This window comes from Atractosteus spatula, chromosome 23 (genome assembly GCF_055471065.1).
Source record: "Atractosteus spatula isolate fAtrSpa1 chromosome 23, fAtrSpa1.hap1, whole genome shotgun sequence".
Classification (NCBI taxonomy): Eukaryota; Metazoa; Chordata; class Actinopteri; order Semionotiformes; family Lepisosteidae; genus Atractosteus; species Atractosteus spatula.
The window spans coordinates 5,010,282-5,032,270 of NC_142728.1; the positions used below are offsets into that span (position 1 = coordinate 5,010,282).

At 36.1% G+C, this 21,989-nt stretch overlaps 1 protein-coding gene across 1 annotated transcript in view; it reads right to left on the reverse strand.

The window, feature by feature from the left end:
- The window catches only part of LOC148816087 (astrotactin-2-like), a 312,272-nt gene that overhangs the window by 29,172 nt on the left and 261,111 nt on the right, over positions 1-21,989 (reverse strand). The window contains exon 9 of the mRNA XM_088904657.1: positions 4,874-5,024. Within this exon, the coding sequence (XP_088760783.1) occupies positions 4,874-5,024 (151 nt within the window). The remainder of the gene's footprint in view (positions 1-4,873; positions 5,025-21,989) is intronic.

The window sequence follows — 21,989 nt, forward strand, 5'->3', positions numbered from 1 at the left end:
CATCAAAGTGAAAATAACATTTTACATTTCCTCCTCCGAACAAGAACTATTCATTTTCTGTCCCTGAACGTTGTAGGAAGTGTGTAAAATAAGTAGACATTACACACGACAAAACAATGAAATTAATCAAAAGCTGATTAAAACAATCCAACAAGTTTTCACATTTCAACAGATATTGCTGAAAATAATCAATGGCAAACTAACAAGAGTGCCTGTGCAGTTTGAATTTTGAAGTGAAATTAAAAATTTTAGCATATTGAGCAAAATCAGAAAAATCATCAACACATGACATAAAAAATTGACAAATTAAATCGATGTGTATTGGAAAGTCAAACAGCTTCTGACATAACATGGTCAGAAGCTGTTGGCATTTCCAGGACACATCGATTTAATTTGTAGATTTTTATGGTTTTGGCCAGGGAGTAATGAAAATTTGTGAAATCGCAATGTCTTTTTGTGGTCACTGAATGATTTTTACATTCCCAATATTCAGTTATCTTCTTTATAACAAGAAAATGAACAAAGATAAAGGCATTTAAAAAAAAATTCTTATTCCATTTTGGCAATTCCTGTGAATTTACTGAAAGCAACCGAAACTTTGTGTTGACTAGGGCTCAAGCAACCAACTCAATAGTGTTGACAATGTCTCTGGTTGGTTTTGTAAAGAAATAATCAGTCAGTTTAAAGAACTGCCACACAGGAGTCCCTGTGTTATTGTTTTTAATAATGGGTGTTGGAGCACACCTGAAAATTGCACCCAATGCATTTAAACTTGTTGTAATGTAAACTTATTTACCAGTTGATTAAGTGGAGAAAAAAAGGACATTGATTGCTAATCTTGCCCCAATAACGTGCAGCTGTCAGCCATATTCATTTTTAATTGTAGCAAGCAGGTTACAGATCAATTTAAGATTCTTGTATTGTCCAGAGTGAGGCTTCTTGACATTTTGCCAGAATTTAATCTCACTTTTTGACCATTACTAAAGAGAGTGACATCTCTTCCTCTGCCTAAGGAAATATTTAGCAGGAAAGTTATGTTTGAATTACAATTTCTTTTCTCTTCTGAGAAATGAATCTTTTGATGAACAGTCTTTTGTGAGTCAGCTACAAGCACCTTAAGGGTAAAAAATATTAGAGACAAGCGTTGAGGTTCATGTTTGCAGTACAACAATAATGGAGGTCAGAAGCTCGTAAAAAGGGGATATGAAAAATACCTACAATTTCTAAGACATAAAACAGGCTTGCTCCATTTTGACATTTTGTACATGTGCACAAAAATTATAACAACTCACATGTTTTCTTAAAGTGACTTAATTTTGCCCTCCATGTTAGATAGCTTTCTCGTTTATTAGCATACTTTGTCAGTAACATACAGTATGTAATAGTTCTATATATTGGATGATTTTAATAAAAAATAAATAAAATTGCATTCAATTAATTGTATTGATTCAAATTGTGATGAGACACTTCTCTGCAGTTCATAAAACAGTGTGACATTGGTACAAAAATGAGATGTATTTGAAATAAACTGCATATTTTGAATATATCCAGTATACAATATCCATTATAGTCTCAGCATGTGTGTTGATATAATTAAATAATGGAGTTTTTTATAATGGAAGTTTGCAAGAAAAATACTTTATAAGGCATTTTTTATAGTAAAAAACTTTTTTATCTCTAAATTAGTCTTCAAGAATTCGCATTCCACTCTGCACACCGTTAAGATGCTTGTTTCATTATGGAAGACATGAAACTGTACACCTGGTCTCTGTAACACACGCTTGTCATTTACAGAGTTGAGATTTGTGACTAAAACCCTTCCAGCACTGATCACAGATGCTTCATGACATACTATGGCACAGGTGTAGACCCAGTCTGTCTATTTAGCATGGCTGACCCAGTGCTGTGAAATTTGAGCCATTTGAGCTACTCTGCAACACCCTTCGAAAGTTTAAATACAAGAAGCCAAAACATCAGACCACAGTGGGGGAAAAAATATCATAGTGTGCTTTGGTAGCAGGACATCTGTAAGACATATTCTTTCATCTTAAATGACAAGAAATGTAATATGCATTAGTGTGTATTCATAGTATGGGGGATGTATAATCTAGAATCATTTGTCGAGATGAGATAGTTTTAACCGTAATTGTTAAAGATGAAAGGAGGTCTGACTTAAGGATTGCTGACCTATGTCCTCAATGAATGCTGCACAAAGATATTGTGACATGGTGAAGTGTTACCTTATCTTTCTGGCATATTCCAGACATCCAGAGATGCTGCCATGGTCTAGGGCAAATTTAGCTGTTACTATACTTAAGTCAACCATTTGCTGAGGCAGGTGAAATCCAATCCAACTGACTAAATTAATGTTTTTGAGATAATCCTTTGTCAGGATGTAGGCAACTGCTTCCAGGAGGGCACCTTAAATATTTAGCAAATATTACTAATAGCCAGTGATCTTTTTGACTTGTTTTTACCATGTGATAGTACCTAAGCACACTCTATCAGTAGTCCTGCTTCTTAAACCTAGTGTTTAAGACTTTGCAAACCTAGGAGCATCAGGTGGCTGTACCTTTCCATCTGTGCTAACTATAAGAGAGCCTGAGATCAAATAACTGCAATAAGGAAGGCTTACTTCAGTATCTTGGGAAATACTTCCCACAAAGTGCTGAAATTCCTATTCAAATCAAATGACCTGTTCAATATCAAATCCGTTTTTATTTTATGACAAGACAGTCTATTGCTAATTTTAGCATTCCAATCATCTCAAAACCCAGTAATAGTAATAAAAGAGATGGATTTACCACACACACAGGTCAATCCCATTGCACTAAGCCAAACACATTTTCCTGACCCGTTAAGTTTACTTACTCAAAGGATTTCCCCTTGGATTTAAACATCTTTGCCCAGAGGCTCTGCAGATCATGCGTGCTATTCAATAAATATAGGGCTGTTCTAAGAGAGACTAGGTGTGTGGGATATTGAGAGCAATCCTTTTTACATGTGAAGTGCTTCTCCTGGAAACAGTCTCTATATCTGTCCAGTGCTCTTTTAGGCAAATTAGAATTTTGGGATAGTTTTATTTATTTCAAAAGGTATAGGATACTATAAACCATTTTATATGTAGTTCTTTTTTTCAGTGTTTCAGCAAAATGAGGTGGTCAAGGTTCTTTCATTGATTATTTTACCTTTAGGATGTAAGCCTAAAATAATCTGATTTTCTTGTAAGATAAGGGCTGTAATACAAAACAGCTTCAATTTTATTTGAAACATAATCATGATATTTTACTCATTGATGGTTTTCTAAATTTTATTCCTGAAGGTTATACTGTATAAACAGATTTTATCGACAGAATATATTTTCTTGCCAAAATATATGATGTGGAAAAAAAAACCTGCGGTTTGGGGATTCTAATGAGAATTTGTGTTGCACAATATTGCATCTCTATTAAGACTCCTTTGTATTATACTGTTTATATGACAGCTGTATTTTTTATATTTCTGAGATTATTTTTATACATCTAAGTCAAAAAGGAAGTCTAATAAGATTATCAATCATTTTTTCCTCACTTGCCTATGGCAGAAACAGTTGTTGTGAAAATGTCAGGCTGTGCTCATCCAGTCTTGAGCTAGAAAAATTGAGCTGTCTATCAAAAACAGGATTTCAGTCTCATCAATTTAACTGGTTTACGACTCACACCCGCCTTCTTCTGCTCTACAGCTACTGATCTGCATTCTCTGGGACTATAAATTCCCAATCAAGGGGTATGCATCATTACCGCCTGCCTTATTTATCTGCCCTGTTCAGATGCAGTCTGGGGTGAAACAGAGCAAAGTTTAAATCAGCTTTTTGGAGAAATGCCCACAAGTCAACAGAGCGATTTACAGAAGCTGGATTCCTGAGGCCGTATCTTAATTCTTGATTTTCCTTTCTGCGGTTTTTCTATGGACTGAAGCTCATTATAGAGGGAGATTCTGAGCCTATAATACATTGAAAATGTTGTTCTAGGATGAGTTGACCATATTATAGCCTATTCCTACCCATATACTATACTAAACTGCAGTCTATACTTATACTGGGGAAAAATAAAAGAGTGGACTAGGGTAGAATTTAGAAATCACAACACCCATATAGGAAAACTCTTAATAAACTGAGAGAAGAGGGTCATTTTATAGGCATATTGAAAATTAATAAGTAGCAATACACTATACTGTACATGGAGTAAAAGTAAAAACTGGAAGCATCTCAGAGTACAGTAGCCGCCTAATGCATTCACAGCGAAATCACAATCCAGGAAAAATAAATATGGCATCACAGGCCTAATCACTGCTGCTGTCAATACTACAGTACAGTACATTGCATTATATTACATTATAAGTACAAAAGCTTAATGCATCTACAGCGACGTGCAATTGGAACAACACAGGTCGATACAAGATTCAGGTAATAACCAGGACTCCACAATCCCAATGACCTCTGGCCTGTACATAATCAGCTGTCGGAATCACTTCAGTAGACAATAGAGTACAAATTCACCACAACAGCTAAGGGCACTTCAGGTTCCCAACTCATTTTACACTTATGCCTAGAGATGACTCACTGAAATGAACCTGAAAGTCTAATTGGAAACAGAAACTGTGGTTAGAACTGAAGGTACAGAACATGGAAAGAAAAACCCAAAAGGGCAAGAAGGAAGATAATCACACAGGTTTAGAAGATTATAGGAAGTGTTTGATCATGCTGTTCCAGGTTGTGCACAAAACAAAATGGAACCTGCCTAGTATTAGTATTAAAAATATTTTTAGAGGAGGCCATTATTGTTAGCGTCTGAAAAGTGCATCCCAGTATGGTTGTTTCCTGCATTTCACTTACCATACAGCCTGTTGAGTCCACCCTTCGGTCTGCAACGCACTTAAAATTTTTCCTGCATCCCCCGTTCTCTTTGGAGCAGTCCCGCACTGGGCCGAACGAAGCCAGAAGGTCATCCACACTCTCAAAGTATGTGGACATCATGGCCTCTTCCCTGTGAAAACAGACAGAGAACTGTTCAGATTAATACGAGTTAAAATACCCCTCAATGATACTGGAAACTGTGGAGCATCATTATCAAGTACTGTATCCAGTACTGTATCCAGAGATCAAACCACACACCACTACCTCCCCCGCACATATGTTTTTAAAACTCACAGTAATTGTAAACGTTCCATCCCTTGTAAAACTCCACAGCAGGAAATTAAAATAAGTAAACTTTGATGGTAAGAAACGTCTGCTTTTGTATTTATTATCAGAATGCATTCTTGTATTAGGAAATATGATACCAGAAAAATTAATGACCATTAATAGTAAACAGAATGCTGATTTTTTTCAAGCCAATTAAATGATGGAATACACATGTTAAAGAAATCCACTGCATTTGAAAAGAGGTAGCTAAATCTAACCATTTAATGAATCTATACAGACATCATATTAAGACTAAAAGAGAAACAATATAAAAAAGGGTATTTAATTTTTAACAAAATGGCAGGAAAGGTTAGTATCTGTAAGATACAGAGCTCGATACCGAGCAATGTATGAAACTGCAGCATCACACTGAATGCCTGATAGCTAATGCAAACAAAACAGACTACTATTTGGAGCTCACACAGCATTCATTAAGGAATGATCAGGATCAGAGTACAGCCTCTGCCAAATGTGAGCAGGTGACTCTTTTATAGGCTACTGACATATCTGACCATGATTCCCATTGAAAAAACTGGCACTGCTAATGGCTGTGTAGGCTCTTAATAAGGGTCTTTTGATATGCGTCTCTACACAGGTGACTGTCTTATTCATGGGGAATTAACCAGCCATTATGATGGCAACAGCAAGTTGTTAAGCTACGCTCAGGAGCATGCCAAATGTGCCAGCTGGGAGGGCAAGCACCACATAGCTTTACCATAGATAGAAGTCACACAGACTTTTGACTTAATAAGAGAAATGTCCCGTAGCGCCCACAGGCTGTGAGTGGTGGGACATCCAGTGGGCTGATTGAGCCAAGGCGCATAGGGTCCCCCCCCTTTCAATAACCCCACACCCCCAGGGAGAGATAAGTGCAGGTTCTCCTCATTTTAAAACTAGCAACAATCTTAAGCATGGTGTTTACACAGTACCTAACACTGGAACTGTTATAAGAATAACTAAAATGTATCAATATTCATTGCTGATAAAGCATAATACAGTACATACGTCATAATAGCAAGAACAAGAAGAAGGTTCCTAATCTACATCTCACTGTAATTCTGCAGGGCTGCACATTGTTATAGTGTGTTATGCCTTGTGAATTGGAATTCTGCAATTTTGTGTTTTCCGGCTGAATCCCTTTATTTTCTTTCCAGGCACAGTCAATTCCCAAAAGTGCAGGTTTGCATTACTTTCCAGTGTTTTGCCTTTCAAGGCTCCTCCAGTTCTTACAGCCTCTAAATCCACTCATTACTACTGGGTGCCAAGAAAGCAGCCAGAGAGCTTGTAAGGTTCTGACACCGACGTAAACACCTTGACTCACGATTCTGCCTGCTGGCACTTAGCCACAATGATGAATGATGCTTCTGTCACAAAGATCAAGTTTCGGCCCACTGCTCGCTTTAAATGGCTTTCATTCTTGTTGTGTGCCAGGAATGATTTGACGTCTAAGCTTTCTTGTTTAAAACAACATTAAAAAAACTCTTGTATAAGTAACCTGAACAGGAGAAGCGATCACCAGAGATTTCTGAAAATGCGAGATAAATTATCCACAGAGCACAGAAATCTATCCATAATCATCTTTCATATCACAACATTTTGAAATTTTGTTGGCAACATTATTATTCTTTAATTGTTGCTGACACGCTTTTATATCTGTTGCAGTAAGGGATGAAGTGACATGATTTTAATGTATTTAATCATTTTCTGGTCTGCTTACAAGTATACTTGACAAGTGACTCATGTTTGGGTCGGTTACTATAGGGAATTCCAAACATGTGAGAGGAACAGATTGCTAAACCTGTTCTATTTCTCTAAAACTTTCAGAATACTCATGTGTAGTTACCGACTAATTATCACAATAATTATGTATGATAATTATGCAGGAAGGATGTTGCAAAGAGAAGGCAGTAGATGTTTTTTACTTTAAAATTCTCCTACTGCACCTCAACCTTGTGCAGGTTCTCCTTTCAGCAGAATGCAGTCCTTGAAGGACCAATAAACACAAGCATAACTTGAACAAGGAGAAGCAAGCTAAACAATCACTCCCTGTGTACTTCAATGCCATCTCCTTCTACAAAAGCACAGTTATCCATATTGAAATACCCAGAAGGCTGTTTCATCCAATATTTATGATGCGTTCTTCACCTCTCCCAAATCATGCACGAGCAGTCTTTTTAATAATTTTTCCTCAATTTTTTACATTGCAATATTCTTTCTGCACACACATACAGTATATATATATATCTTTATGTGTTATTTTCTGTACATCATTCTAATAGAACACAAATGTATTTTATTTACAAGTTATATTTTTAACATCTTTAACAAACACTTATCTTTGTGAGGCAAGGGGAGAGAAAAACTTGCACTCCAACATGCAAAAATCCCAATTAAATTAAAGGTCCTTTAGCAAAAGCTCAAAAACCAACCAAATATCTCCTAGTTAACTAAAATATCCAGAGGAATTTCCGACAGTAAAGTCTGATCTTTGAAACTGTAGTCTCCAAATCAAGCCGTAACTCCTAAAAGACAGACTGTAGAGACTATTGTGCTCACTATGCAAGAAATCTACATTCATTGCCAAGACTGTAAAATTTAAATAAGTAACTCGATAGTTCCAAACATCACAATGCATCAAAAATACAATTCAGGAAGCATTGATGTATTTTCAGAAAGTAAAAAAGGATTTGGTGAGCTGGAGAGTAACACAAAAGGCAAAACTAATTTCTGAATGGGACGACATCCATCACAGGGTACACACCCACAGATAGCAGGTAATCCACACAGCAGGTTTGTAGAGAGTGGGAGAAACATGGAGCACATGGATGAAACCCACACTGAGAAAGGAAGAACATGCAAATTCCACACAGAAGGCTTTTCACAAATCAGAACCCAGAAACTCTGAGACAGCAGCATTAATTCCATTCTACCTTTCTTCCCCTCATTAAAGAGGAACTTGCAAATGTATCTACAACTAAATCTGTAAATTATTGTAGTGCTGCACTCAGTATAGTAAAGGTGCCCAATCAGTTCTTATAAAAGTAAAAAACCATTGTGACTTATTGGTCAGAAGACTCCTAACAAATTGTTCAATTGTGATCCTATAGCCCAGTCCATGTGTACTGTATTGGTAATCTCATCAGTCACTACATAAGAAGGGGAACTGTAATTAATTATGTGATGAGAAGAAAAATGTGATGATTTATTTGTGCAATTCCATACATTGATGCAATTAATGAAAAGTGTTCATCAAAAAGCCTTTCACAGAGTGAATGAGCACAAGAATATTCCCCTGGTGAAATGGATACCAGCATACGGTATGTAACTTATTTTTCACAAACTGCAAGTTAATTGAAGCACATTCAAAAGATTACAATAGATTAATAATTAAAATCATAAAAACTAAATAAAAGATTGATTATTGAAAGAGTGACTCTGGAGTGTAGGTGTGGAAAAAGCATTTGTAGACACTAATATTCCCCTGCTGAACACTGACCATTGCAAGAGACAGGGATTTGTCAACAAGCATACTAAACAGTGAGGCAACAGTATCTCAGCAGTTGAGTTGATTAAGGTATTGCGATGGTATGATTGTATAATAAGTTACTTTAGAAGAGGCTATATCGACCTCTTCATCCTGGAGGACTGAATAACAAGTTAGGGATCAAAGACAAATCTAGACCCTATTTATAGGTTTCCCTTAAGCCATCAATTTGTAAAAGTCTTGAATCACAGGTGTGTTTTGATCAAGTTTATAACCAATTAAGTCAAGAACTGCAAAGAGTGGTCAATGAGAGCTACAGGGTATTGGGATTTGCATTTCAAATTATGTCTCAACTAATTAGTTGAACAAATCATCTACCTCAGTGCCAAAAATGAAATTGTCTCATTTTTAGAAATTCATGATATAAGGACGACTCAAAAAAGAACTGAATGAAGCTGTCCAAGATCAGGTCTGGTAAGATCTGGAAATATTCCACTGGACTTTGATCTGAAACATGATTTGGAAACCACTAATGATGCATTTTGTTCCATCTGAAAACTTTCCGAAGTTTTGCTCCACTTTTATTGGTTCAGTAGATGGAGATAAGTAAATAATGCAAATTCCTTTGTGCTTTAAAGCAGCTAAGACCCTGGCAGGTTTTAAAAAAAAATCAAATTTTACAAATAAGCTAAACTTTCATAAATCTTTAATGCAAAATTTTACATTGGCACTCAATTTTACATTTTAACATAATACAGCACAACAAACAAAACAAAGCCATTTAACATCAGTGTTAACCCAAGGTCTTGGAAACTGATGAATATGGCCGTCACCAGGGACACTCCTGGCTAAGATAATGATTACAATGTACTTTATTTTATGTATGCACCATGGAGAAACAGTATGGGCATTTTTGTATGCAACCTCAAGCAACATGAGCCTCACCTCTGCAAACAGTAGGGAAAGGTACTAAATTCTGTGTAATATCTGCCTGGGGAGATGGAGAGAGTGATTTGGTAATTAATGCACTGTATGAATAATAGATGGTGCTTGGCTGAACACTCCAGTAATGGGACTGTGAGCTGGGAGTCTAATGAAGTTGCTGTCTGATAAAGAGGTCAGGGGTTGGATGTAGAGGACTGACTGCCTCTTTCCCATTGGCATTCCATCAGACAGCAGTGCAAAAGCTTGAATGAAGTGGACATTGAGGCAAATAAAACATCTTATTCTGCTTGTGGGGACATGATTGTGGAAGGAAGGCTTGGCTAAAGCTTAGGAATTGCAGCAGTGGTCTCATTTAAATTGGGACCAATCACATTGTGTTAACAACAGATTCTTCACGGAGAGAATCTGACTACTATCAAGTTTTCTCCTGTGTTTTGAATAAAAACTCGGACTCAAAATCTGTTTAAAAGGTAAACCAGGAATGCAGGCAAACCGGCAGAAACAAAAGTTCACCTGGCTTTGAAGTTGATGGAGGACTTGAGATATCCATGACAACCACTCACCAGGAAAGGAAAACAATTAGATGGATTGCTAGGAAGGCCCATCTCCAGCCTCTACAAAACAGGACAAAATGTGCCTTTCATTCCAACAGACATACTGTAGAATGGGGCTAACACAACAAAATGACTTCAGTCTGTTAGTGTCTAGCAACAAAATAACACATCTGAAGGTAAACATTCAGACAAAGAAATGTAGCCTCCAATAAAATTCAGGAGTGTCATAGATCTTTAAGAGTTTACAACTCTTGTTTTCAGGGAATAAAAGTATTTAGGAAAATGTTACTTAGCCTTAATAAGAAAAGGTAAAGACAGGTATTGATGAATAAGGAACTGTTCCTCCTTGTCTTGTGTGATATAAGTATTAACTCTTTACTAATTATTTCATATGACGTGTACAGTACTTCATCTTTTGGTACTACAGAAACAAGGTTAGATTCTAACAGAAAAGAGACTCATGCTTATATGATTCAGGGATTAAAAAATAGGACCTAATAACTGCTGTTGCTGTAGTAACCATAGAAATGTCATGATGTATCAAAACCCTTTTGTACCTTCTCAAAGCCAACATTTTTCAGCATTTTCTCAATCTTTCATTTATACACATCTTACATTTCCTGAGCTATTTCAGGATTTTTCCTTTTTCTATAAGACCATTGAAAGCAGTGATTAATTAAAGTCAATACTTTTTTCACTTACATTTGTCATTGTTACATTGCTCATATCTAATTCATTTATTCTTATAATTTCAACTGTTTTTCACTTTAATGTAATTCTTTGTTAAGAAAAGATGCTTCTTAAAACATTATGAATCTTTTTTTATATACCTCTTTATTGTTTCAATGCACAGAAATGTGGCTCCTCAGTCACATGCACATCAACACCTAGAACTAGGCTCTGATATTCATCAACGAGACTAATGTGAAGGGACAACTGAAACAGTGGCAACACAAATAATCCATACAGCTACATAGTACGACATTCTGAACCTCTGCATGATGAGAACAGATTCTCAGGCCCCTAAAAAACAACACTACATGATTATTGTGAGTTGTTATGTTTCTTCCCTATAAACAATATGCAATGTAATAGCAGAAAGTGAGCTGAGGTTTCTCACAGCTGTCTATCATATTCTTTTACCTTTGATGGATGAGAAATGTAAGGGAATTAAATTTCAAAACATTGAGACAAAACTAAAACAAATCCCTTGGAGAGATCTATGTACTCAAGCTGAAAATCGCATGTCTTAAAAAATCGTCCTTTTGCTCGCAGCTTTTCTTTTTTTATTATTGTAGATTGAAGTGAATGGACATCATATTCACCTCCACTGTATGTGGATGTATGACAGTGAGTAATCTGAAAGAAAAGCCATGCCAAGCCATGCAGAAATTTAGTCCACTTAAATTCTATTTTAGAGCGCTTGTGAAGAGAGCATTCGAATAAAAATGAAATATTATAAAGTTAATGTTTTCGGTACTTGAGCTATCTTCGTGCTTTATAACCCGGGAAACCAGGTGATCGGAAAGCTAAAAAGATCCCTCGGTATGCTGGGCTGCAGGAAGGCTTTGTCAGCGTAATACATGTTGCCATTTAGCACTCACTTGCAAGTTAATGTGCCTCAAAAAGTAAAATCAATAAGCAAAGATGACTGAAGCGTATCATGTATTTCTTCCTCAAGGGAATGTTCTCTTTTTGCCATTTGTAACATCATGCAGCGGCTTTAGAAAGCTATGGGCTTGACCGCCATTATAGAGTGAATAAGTGGCAATGAGGCATGATAAAGAGCTATTCTGTCATTTTATAGTAAGGACTTACATTTTCAAGGAGTTAGTCCTAAAGTCAGCAGGCTTTCAAAGTGTAAGCACTAGGCAATGTACTGTATATAAAGCTGTTTGGAACTATAATGCCCCCTGTGCATTAAGTAGGTATGGACAATCCATTAAACCAAAGTGGAATCAACTGTCGAGTTATAAATTCATGGCTGTTGGATGATTTTCACAGATTTAACTAAGTTCACTTTAGTATCCACTGGGGAAAGTGGTCTTGAATTCTACGGAAATTCAGATCTTCAAATCATCAGTGCTGAAAATGCTGTGTTAGAGCTCAAGATGCTCATTTACGACAAACCTATCTAAAGGATAAATAACACGTCTAGGTGCTTGTGTATAGATTATTTTCCACTAAAACTGAACATATCCTCTTTAGGAGAAACAGAAGCACTTATATTTTCTTTTGCTTGTTCTTTTTCTATTCATTTTTAGCAAAAAAAAAGAAAACGAATGGGCAAAGTTGAAAGAAGCATACCTTTCTTGCTTAAACCAGTGAGACACTGGTTTGAGGTCAAATCCACTTGAGAAATAGGTCTCCCAAAGGACAGAGTGCATGATATGAATATCACTTATAGCAACACTGCAGTTCCTTAAAAAGAAATTCACTGGACCTGTTCTGGATAGACAATAAATTAGCCTTTACTATAAACATCTCCGAAATGGCAAGCTGATGAAAACTGCACAAAAGATTTTAAATTTTAACACTCTTTTTCTTTTGTCCTCATATTTAAGACCATTTAAAATTCTTTTTGAAGTACCGCTTAGAAGAAAACATGAATAGCACAGCAAATGCTGATGGGCAAGGGAGCTTCACAGAGAATAATTGAACACTTTGGAAAGTCCTTTTCTCATCTCACAATAAGGAAAATGTACACACCCGGCTTCATTCAAGGTTCTTATGCCATAAGGTTCACATTATACATTTATAACCCTAAGGAAATAGTGCACCTTATAATTATAGAAGCTTCTGTAAATAAACTCCACTGCATCTAAATATATTCAAATGCATATTGTAGTTATTACAGACACTGCAAATGATTTAAAACATTGTAGCTACAGTATCTACTCAAGAAGAAATTCCATGCCTGCAGGAACACTGTCTTTCTGTTCTTTCATGTACAGTTCTTTGTTTCTGTGATGAATGGCATTTCTGGTCGATGTGAACAACTCTGATTTGCAGACAGAACTCCGGGGTCCTCTGAGTTTTTTTAATGAGTCAAGATGTTAACAATAAGTCTAAAGATATATTTTTTTAATTACATACAATACCAATGTAATGTAGAATCATCAACGGTACTTTATGCATGAACAATCCCTATACCTACTGTATGCATGGTGACAATCATTCATAGATCGATGGTGCCGCAATGTTCTCGTGCTGGGACGCTGGCATCTGATTGGATTTTGCGTTATTGTTATAAAAAACAAAAAGAAGCCTCTTCCTAATTTACACACCAATCTTAAGGCAAGAGAGGTCCACTGATAAGAATTTGTTGAACAGTGGCAAGCAGTAGGGTGTATGATGCTTTTTTGTTAACATGCACAAATTAACAAAAATTGACATCCAATGTTGTCCTGTCAAGGAAATGTCAGGGTACTTTTTCCAAAAATAAACAATGAGGAATCTCACACCTGTATCAACCGCTTTAATCTCTGCAGTGATGAACATGAGATTTAGCTCCAACTGGAGGAGAGGTATGTCCCTCACTCTTGTCATCACAAGCCTCCGCAAACCTGGCTACAGTTGTGCCAGGAACTGAAAGAGCCCTGACAAACTAATCCCAACCATGGGGAATTCCAGTTACAGGCAGCTTGTGACATGACCCAGGTCACACAATGTTGGGATGATGGAGCAAAACCTGCAATTGGAGCAAACTCACTCGGAAGCCCTTGTGTCTGTACCTTTAAAATATAATATACAGTACATATTTAGTTTTTAATGCATTCTATACAGTAAACACACCAGTACCTTTATCAGGCAATCATACTGTATATGTTTCTATTCTGTCTATAGGCATTTTCTACTTTCAGATTCTTTTTTTTTGTACAATCACCTTTTGAGATATCATAGTCAAAACAAAGTAACAGGTAAAGTTTTCGGCTGTCGCTGCTTCACAGCCGAAAAGAGCCTCTTTTCTATCCTTTACCTATTTTTTTGTAACCCATGCATGCTGACACAGCTACCTATTTGGATACAGTCAAACCAAACACAGTAACTTCATTGCATTTTCTTTTTAACAAAAGGCTCAATTCTGTGCCAGGACCAATAATTGCTGCCTATAAGAGGCCAGAATGTGTAAATTGTATAAATCAATTTGGCACCCTCAAGGGCTGCAAGTTACGGGCTCATATTTCAAATAATTTGAGGACATTATTGGACCATCTTACTGGGACTAATCTTTCATACTGTCTCGGTGGAACACCGCTGCATCAGGGTCTGATACATACATTTTACATATTGATGAGGTATGCATAGATAGAAAAACTGCTGAACTGACAAGCAGTAACCATAGCTGTTTACAGACATTCCCCTGTGTATATGTCATTTAAGAAGTCATTTGTGAATGTACGTTTTAACCAGGAACTGAAATGAAAAAGAGTAATGTTCATTCATGATGTCTTTTATCTGCAGCATTTTCTTTTGAAAACATGCTGAGCTACTGTATATTTACCAATCTTTTCTGTAGGATGGCTCCATCCATAAGCTCCTACAGGTATGACTGTATGGGGCTAAAGATAGCCAAGGGGGCATTGTCGAAAAATGTTAGGGACATGCTAGATAAAACAGACTTTATGATTAAATGGATTTCAAGTGCATATGATATTTTTGCCATATCTGCTATACAACAGTCTGTTTTTTATATATATTTTATCACCTCCCTCCTGTTCCATTTGAAATAAAGTTCCTACAGGTTTAGGCATTAAGCAGCTCCAGATCTTTCAGTCAGGTATAATATCTGCTCTCACAATGGGCAAAGATAATTCTGTCTGATCAGTAGGAGGTCATTCTGCAAATGGGCGATAGGATTCTGTATTAAATGTTTTAAACACAAAGGAAAAGACTCTGTACTGTACATCCACATAATGTTGACTCACTACCTATACAATGACTGTAAATAAAATTAAAATCATGATTCAATGCTTTGAATAATATGATCAAATGCATTTAGATCAGAAGTGCTTCAGTGTCTTTTCAACAATAGTTTACCTTAAAGAAAACTGAAAATGAATTGAGAAATACCTTGCAGAGATCAATAGATATATACTGTACTGTACATACTGTAGATGATCAAAGTTGCTAGCTAGTTATAAAACAGTGTTATAATGACATACTGTATCTGCTACAACTGTATGAGCCAATTTAATGTGGCATTTGAAAAACAAGAGTGTTGTGCACCAATTAACATGACTGTGGTGATAAATTCAGAATCCCAGAAGAAGAATTTATAACTCAAGGTTTACTGCCAGGTTAGTTCAGGGCCATCAAAATTAATGCCTTTCAATATGCTAAGGCGAATGGTGTGAAGGAGGACTGCTTTGTCTGCTTCAGTGTTAACACAGAAAAGAAAAGATGTTTCTGTTTTTGGAAAAAAAAAGCTTGAAATGTCTAATTTCTTCTTATTTTAAGTTCAACAATGTTTCCTACATTGTTTACAACCAAAACTTAAAAGGGAAGACTAAGAATAAACAAGGAAAAATAGGTTTCTTCAAAAAGAAGTCCTGAAGTCTGTCATTATTTTTTTCACTTTTATCGTTCAAGGTAGTACACAGAGAATAGAAGCTCTTTTACAAATAAGACCTACAGTAGCCAGTCTTACTGTTATATTAATATAGTCATTTTTAAAGGACCTTTCTGTGGTTATGTTGTGTTTTATGAACAAGCTGTTGCTATGAAGGGGATATAAATATTTCACATTAGAAAACAGAACTGTTTCAAAAAACTGAATTCTGCTTTGCTTGTATAAAGTATTTAATTACATAGGATATAATGTACAAATAGTTTCTATTTAATGCTAGTAATCTAAAACATCATTTCCCTAGCAGATGAGGAATACGGCAAGAGGTTTTATTGTCAGTCAAGACAAAAATAGAAGGTTTGGTCTAAATACCACCTGTTACTGTACATGGCTAAGGAGCTGCGCCTGTGGCTGGAAGGTTGCCGGTTCAAATCCCGCAGCTGGCAGAGGAATCCTACTCCTTTGGGCTCCTGAGCAAGGTCCTTAACCCCAACAGCTCCAGGGGTGCTGTACAATGGCTGACCCTGCGCTCTGACCCCAGGCTCTCTCCGTATCTGTGTGTCTGTGTGTCTCATGGAGAGCAAGCTGGGGTATGCGAAAAGATAATTCCTAATGCAAGAAATTGTAAAGGGTTAATAAAGTGATGTTATATTATATTATATATATTATCTGACACAAATCTAGCATAGTGTAAATCTAAGCGAAAAACTGGCTTCAAACCAAAAACATGGGGAAAAAAATCACCTTTCCGATGGAAAACAATCCAAAGCTACAATACAGTGGTTTAAAAAATTAAAGTTGAATGTCCTTGAATGGCCTAGTCCTGATTTAAATGCTACTGAGAATTTGTGGAAAGAATCGAAAACTTATTGTCCATAAGAGATCCCTAAGCAATTTGTGTGAGTTTGAGCGAATCTGCCAAGAAAAATGATCAAAAACTACAACAGGCCAGTATAAAAAGTTGGTAGAGACTTACACAAAAATATTTTGTGACAAAAGTGCTTCCACCAAATATTGAGTTCATATTTCTGAATACCTATGTAATCAATATATTTAACTTTTTTCACTTTTGTTTTAGCTGACATTTATCGTAATTTATCTTACCCTCAAATGTCTTCAGCTGAGCCTCCAGTTTTGAATAAAATATTAAAAAAGATGAGTATACATCATTTTGTAATCACACAAAAAGTAACACCACAAGAAGGGTCTGAATACTTTTCAAAAGCAGTTTGGGAGTGTTTTCTTCTAATGCTATAATGCTACTCACAATCAGACACATGGCACATCAATCTGAAAGGGTTTCACATTTCAAAGCTCCTTGGGAGCAAATTCCCTGTCCTAATTTACTGCATCCACCACCAACTGAATCATTTGTAAAATTTAATTTAAACAATCCCTCCAATATGACACGCTTTATTTTCCAAAGATATAATGTCTCAGGCATGCAACAGTGATTTTTTTTTTTGCTCAATGAAATGCATACAATCTAAAAATGTAGAACTGACTCTACCCTCTTAATTAGCCTGTGCTGAAATATGAACCCATATTCTATGCATGCTGAATAGAACTGTCAACGAAATTACATTTTTTGATTAAACGCTTTTCAGTTGGGCTGCAAATGGGATTGTGAGTTGTTAATTATTGTCAAAGATCTGAAAGATGTTTGCTAACGAGGCAGTCAATCTCTCCCTGGCACGGTTGGAATATTAATACCATCACTGGGGGTATTGGGGAAAATATGATGCTGGAAAATATGGGTGTTGCAAACAGCTGGCTATTAAACTTGTCACGTCTTAGAGTAGCAATCAAGGTAATAAAATTAAAATATGCTCTGCTAGATAAATTTAACGTTTCCAGGGAATTACAGTAGCATGTCTGGCCAAAACCTGCTAATATTTAACATTTCATATATCCACTGGTTCAAGGTATAAAAAAATAAACCAGAGACCCCTTTTGGCTCATTACTTGTGGATACTGAAGTTTGCAGGCACAACCCTGTAAAAATTGAACATGTTGACCTTGACTGTGTTTTCTGTAGTGAAATATTTACCAACGGTTGTCGACAGAGGTGTATTTTATCGAGTTCGTATTCTGGCTGTGCATGTGAGCATCACCAATCTGTTCGAGATAGGCAACTTAAACCCTACTGAAAAGGTGGGTTTATCAAAATCAATGTATGCAGACAGTACTAACATAACACTATAGTGTCTCCATCAGTATGCAAAACCACACATCCAAACAGTAAGTTCGTCAAGTGAACATCAAAAAATATTTCTAAAGCTCTGTTTAACTTTTAAGATGGTATTGTGTCTCAGTGGGGTATGGTTGCTTGTATCTGCTGATGGCAAGTATTTGTTTGTGGTTTTGATTAAGTTTAAGTTCTGACCTTTAAAATTCCTTAAAAAATCTGAAAAATTCTGAAATTTAAGTTCTGACCTTGTCAATACAGTAAGTAGCAAGACCAACTACCAGATTTTCTGTGCTTGAGAGGGAGTAAAAGAGCAATGTTATTTGAGAGTCTTTTGTATGTTAAAGCTTATTTAAACCATACTGTAACCTCATAAAACTTGTATTGAATATTTATTTTTTAAAACCAGGTTAAAGGTAGGAATTGGGGAACTTTAACCCTGTAGAAATTCAAAACCAAGTTTTGGATAAAACCATGAAAACATGGTTAACACCTGTGCTCTTGGGAAAAGTACCAGGGGATTGGCATCACAACTGAATGGCAGCACAACTCTTGGTAAGTCAAGCCCACCACAGGCAACACATTTTTTTTTTCAATGTCTCCCATCCATGCACTAAAAGATGCAACCTTGCTGAGCTTCTGAGTTCTGATGAGTTCTGTCTTCATGGAATTCTAACTGCTTTAAAGCAGTAAGCTGGACCTATCACACAATTGCATGATTACAAAACATATAAGAACCAGTTTTCTCATAAACATTAACTGATATCACCACTGAAAATATCAGAATTTTAATACATATTGTAACGGATTTGGGTTCTCGGGCTTGTGCCCTCGCTGCTCCCACCCCTGTTTGTCCCTCACTGCATGGGGGCGAACCCGGGTCTTTGGCATTGTTCAACAGGGGTCTTGCCGGTGGAGCTAAAGAAGACCCCTGTTGAGCAATGCCGAAGACCCGAGTTCGTGCCCATGTGGTGAGGGACAAAGGTGTGAGAGCGGCGAGGGCAGAAGCCCGAGAACCTGAATCCATTACATTGGTGTCAGGAGCGGGATGGGACTACTCTTCGCCGGGGATGGCAAATTAAGCGGGGGAGAGTTTTAACAAATATGCCCCTGCGCATAACAAGGATCTTGGCTGCCCTGGCTGAGGAAGGTGTTCTATAGCTCAGTCGGCAAGACCCCCGTTGAGCGATGCCAGAGACCCAGGTTCGTGCCCATGTGGTGAGGGACAAACTGAGGCAGGAGTGGCGAGATCACAAGTCCTAGAACCCGAATCCGTTACAGTATTAATGTACCATATGAGTACGACTTAATTTAACTATTCATTTAGCAGGAGTTCTCAATAATGGGAACAGAGGATACCTTTCGACAATAACATTCAGGGAGCACCTGATCAGCATCAATGTGAAGTTAGGCAATTATATGTTTAATTAAAATAGGAGATATAGCACTTAAACTATGAAAAAACGTTTAAAATGAAAAATCACCAGTCTTCAATATTGTATTGTGTTAGTTTTCTTTTAAATGAGCAAAGGAATCAAGTTGATATTTATTGTGATTAGGGTTTTACCTTTAAATCTTAACTTTGATTAAGAGGTATATTTGAAATCACGTACTCAAAATATGGTATTATATTAACCTTGGGAATTATAAGTTAAAGTTCTGTAATTTTTTCACATCTTTAATTTAATGTAGGAATTTCACATCAGAGTGAATTACTTTAATTATCTTGTGCAAAATAACGAATATTTGAATTGATATTAAAGTCTTATAACAAGCATGTGAACACGAAATGTAATGTTCATTCTGGAACTAAAATGAATGAATTTAAGCTCTCTACAATTATAACAAAATGCAATTCATAATTTTACATGCTTCATGTTTTTTTATATAAATGTATGCAATTATTTTATGTAAATGAGTAGTTATTCAGGTTGCAAGGTTTTGTATGTGGAACTATACAGAATTAATCTTTTTTATTAATGGTTTTCATTTTTGTTTGCTCTAATAATTAAGCTTTTTTAGAAAATTTTTGAAGCTTCTTTGCTGTCAATCCCCTTCACAAACGCCACTGACAAGCAGACTGACAAAACTAGACAGAGAGAATATTTGAAATAAATATCAAAAGTATGAAGCTATACAGTACGTCTCTTGCTCCCATTTTTTAGTTAATGATGATGAGCCTACTGTTGGGCTCTCTTTGAAGGCTGAATTAACAGACTAAACAGGTCCAGAAACACCCAAAGACTACTGTATATTTCAGCATTTAGCTTATATCATAAACATTTCAGAATATACTGTAATTAAAAGAGCCCTGTACTTCTTACAATATTTTATAAGAATATTTATAGAAAATTATATTTTTTATCATGCAAAAAATAGCTGTTGCTGTGATACAAAGCTAAGAGGAAGTAACTTCTGAGAAACATACATTTTTCAGGTACAGAATATGATGTTTAAAGCTGTTATACATTAATTTCTAATTGGTTAAAATACACAGGATAAAGCAACGTTGTAAAGCAAACAATACTGGCTTAGGAGTTCAGATATATTCACCTACACATTTGATCTTTCATTGCCCTGGTGCTTCAAAGAAAATCCATTTCAAATCTTCAGACCATGAGCTATTCAAAGCTGCTTTTCTGCAGCATTTATTGTGACAGATACCCAGGCAGCTCCTTTCAGAATGAAATCCACTCTCAGTACCTTTTACTGCTGAAAAAGCAGTGTTTAGCAGGTGCACTTTATCTCATTTATTGCATTGGTGGGGTATCATGTTATATATTTACAATGTGGCCCCACATGTTACACTATTCAGGTGAAACAAAGAAGACCTCACAGTCAGTTCCAAGAAAGGAAACAAACCAGAACTGTAAAATTCTGAAAATAATAACTTATAAGTGACAATTTTTAAATCTGAAATAAGTTAGCTGGCAGAAATAAAAAGAAAATTACATCAGCTTAAGGGTTTAAAAAAACAAGTATGTTTATATTTAATTAGATTTATAAGTAAAAGAAAATTGAAATCACAGACATGATTTCATTATCTCTCATACATAAACAATTGGTTGAGACATTATACAGAACAGAGCAGTATAGCTAGACCACACTATTATTATTATTATTATTATTATTCTGTCCTTTGTTTGGACAAGAGATTGTATCTACTCCAGATGTAAAGACTATAACAAAAAGGTTTTGTTCAATTCCAAATGCCGAAGATACCCTTAATTAGCCTCATGTGTTGAACTAATTAATTCTTAACCAACAACAGAATCATTTTGAGGCATTTGTACTGTATGAAAACTAAAATCACCAAGGTGATTCCATAATTTTGTAACAGCCATATAGAGCATAATGTATTACAGAAAGAAATGTGTACATATACTTGATAATAAACGTATATAGAGTACCTGCTATATATTATGTATGGATGTTTCACAGCAACATGTTCTCTGTTTAAATGTACTTATTTTTCTCACAATTCCTTAGGCTTTTTTGTTCGTCATTGATCCTGCCCAGATGAAAAGAAACGATTAGAGGAGAGAAAACGCAATCATATTTTCAAATGAGACAAGTTGACCCCCATTTACATCAATGATCTCAGTCACTCATGTAACTACTGTATGTATTTATATGGAATTTTAATGTAGAGGTTGATGACTTGGAGATCAGAGCTATGATCTACGGCTTCACATAGAAACAGCTCTACAGAAGAAAGCAATTATTTATGCCCTCCTCCTCATATTTCTATGAAGCTGAGTTTCCATCACAAAAGTTGATGTCTGACCTGGTGATTTACTTTTAATGTCTGGTTTAAGGATGCCAGCCTTGCTCTTCCTAGCCAGTTTTCTGCAGATCCTACCTTTACATCCTCTGGACCTGTTTGCTCTGTTAATTCAGCCTTTAAAGGAAGCCCACCAGTAGGCTCATCATCATTGACCAAACAATATGGGAGCAATAGACTTTCCTTCTTTTTTCTAGTTGCCCCTTGGGAAAGCTACTTCTAAATGGCAGTTCCTCTTTTCTTA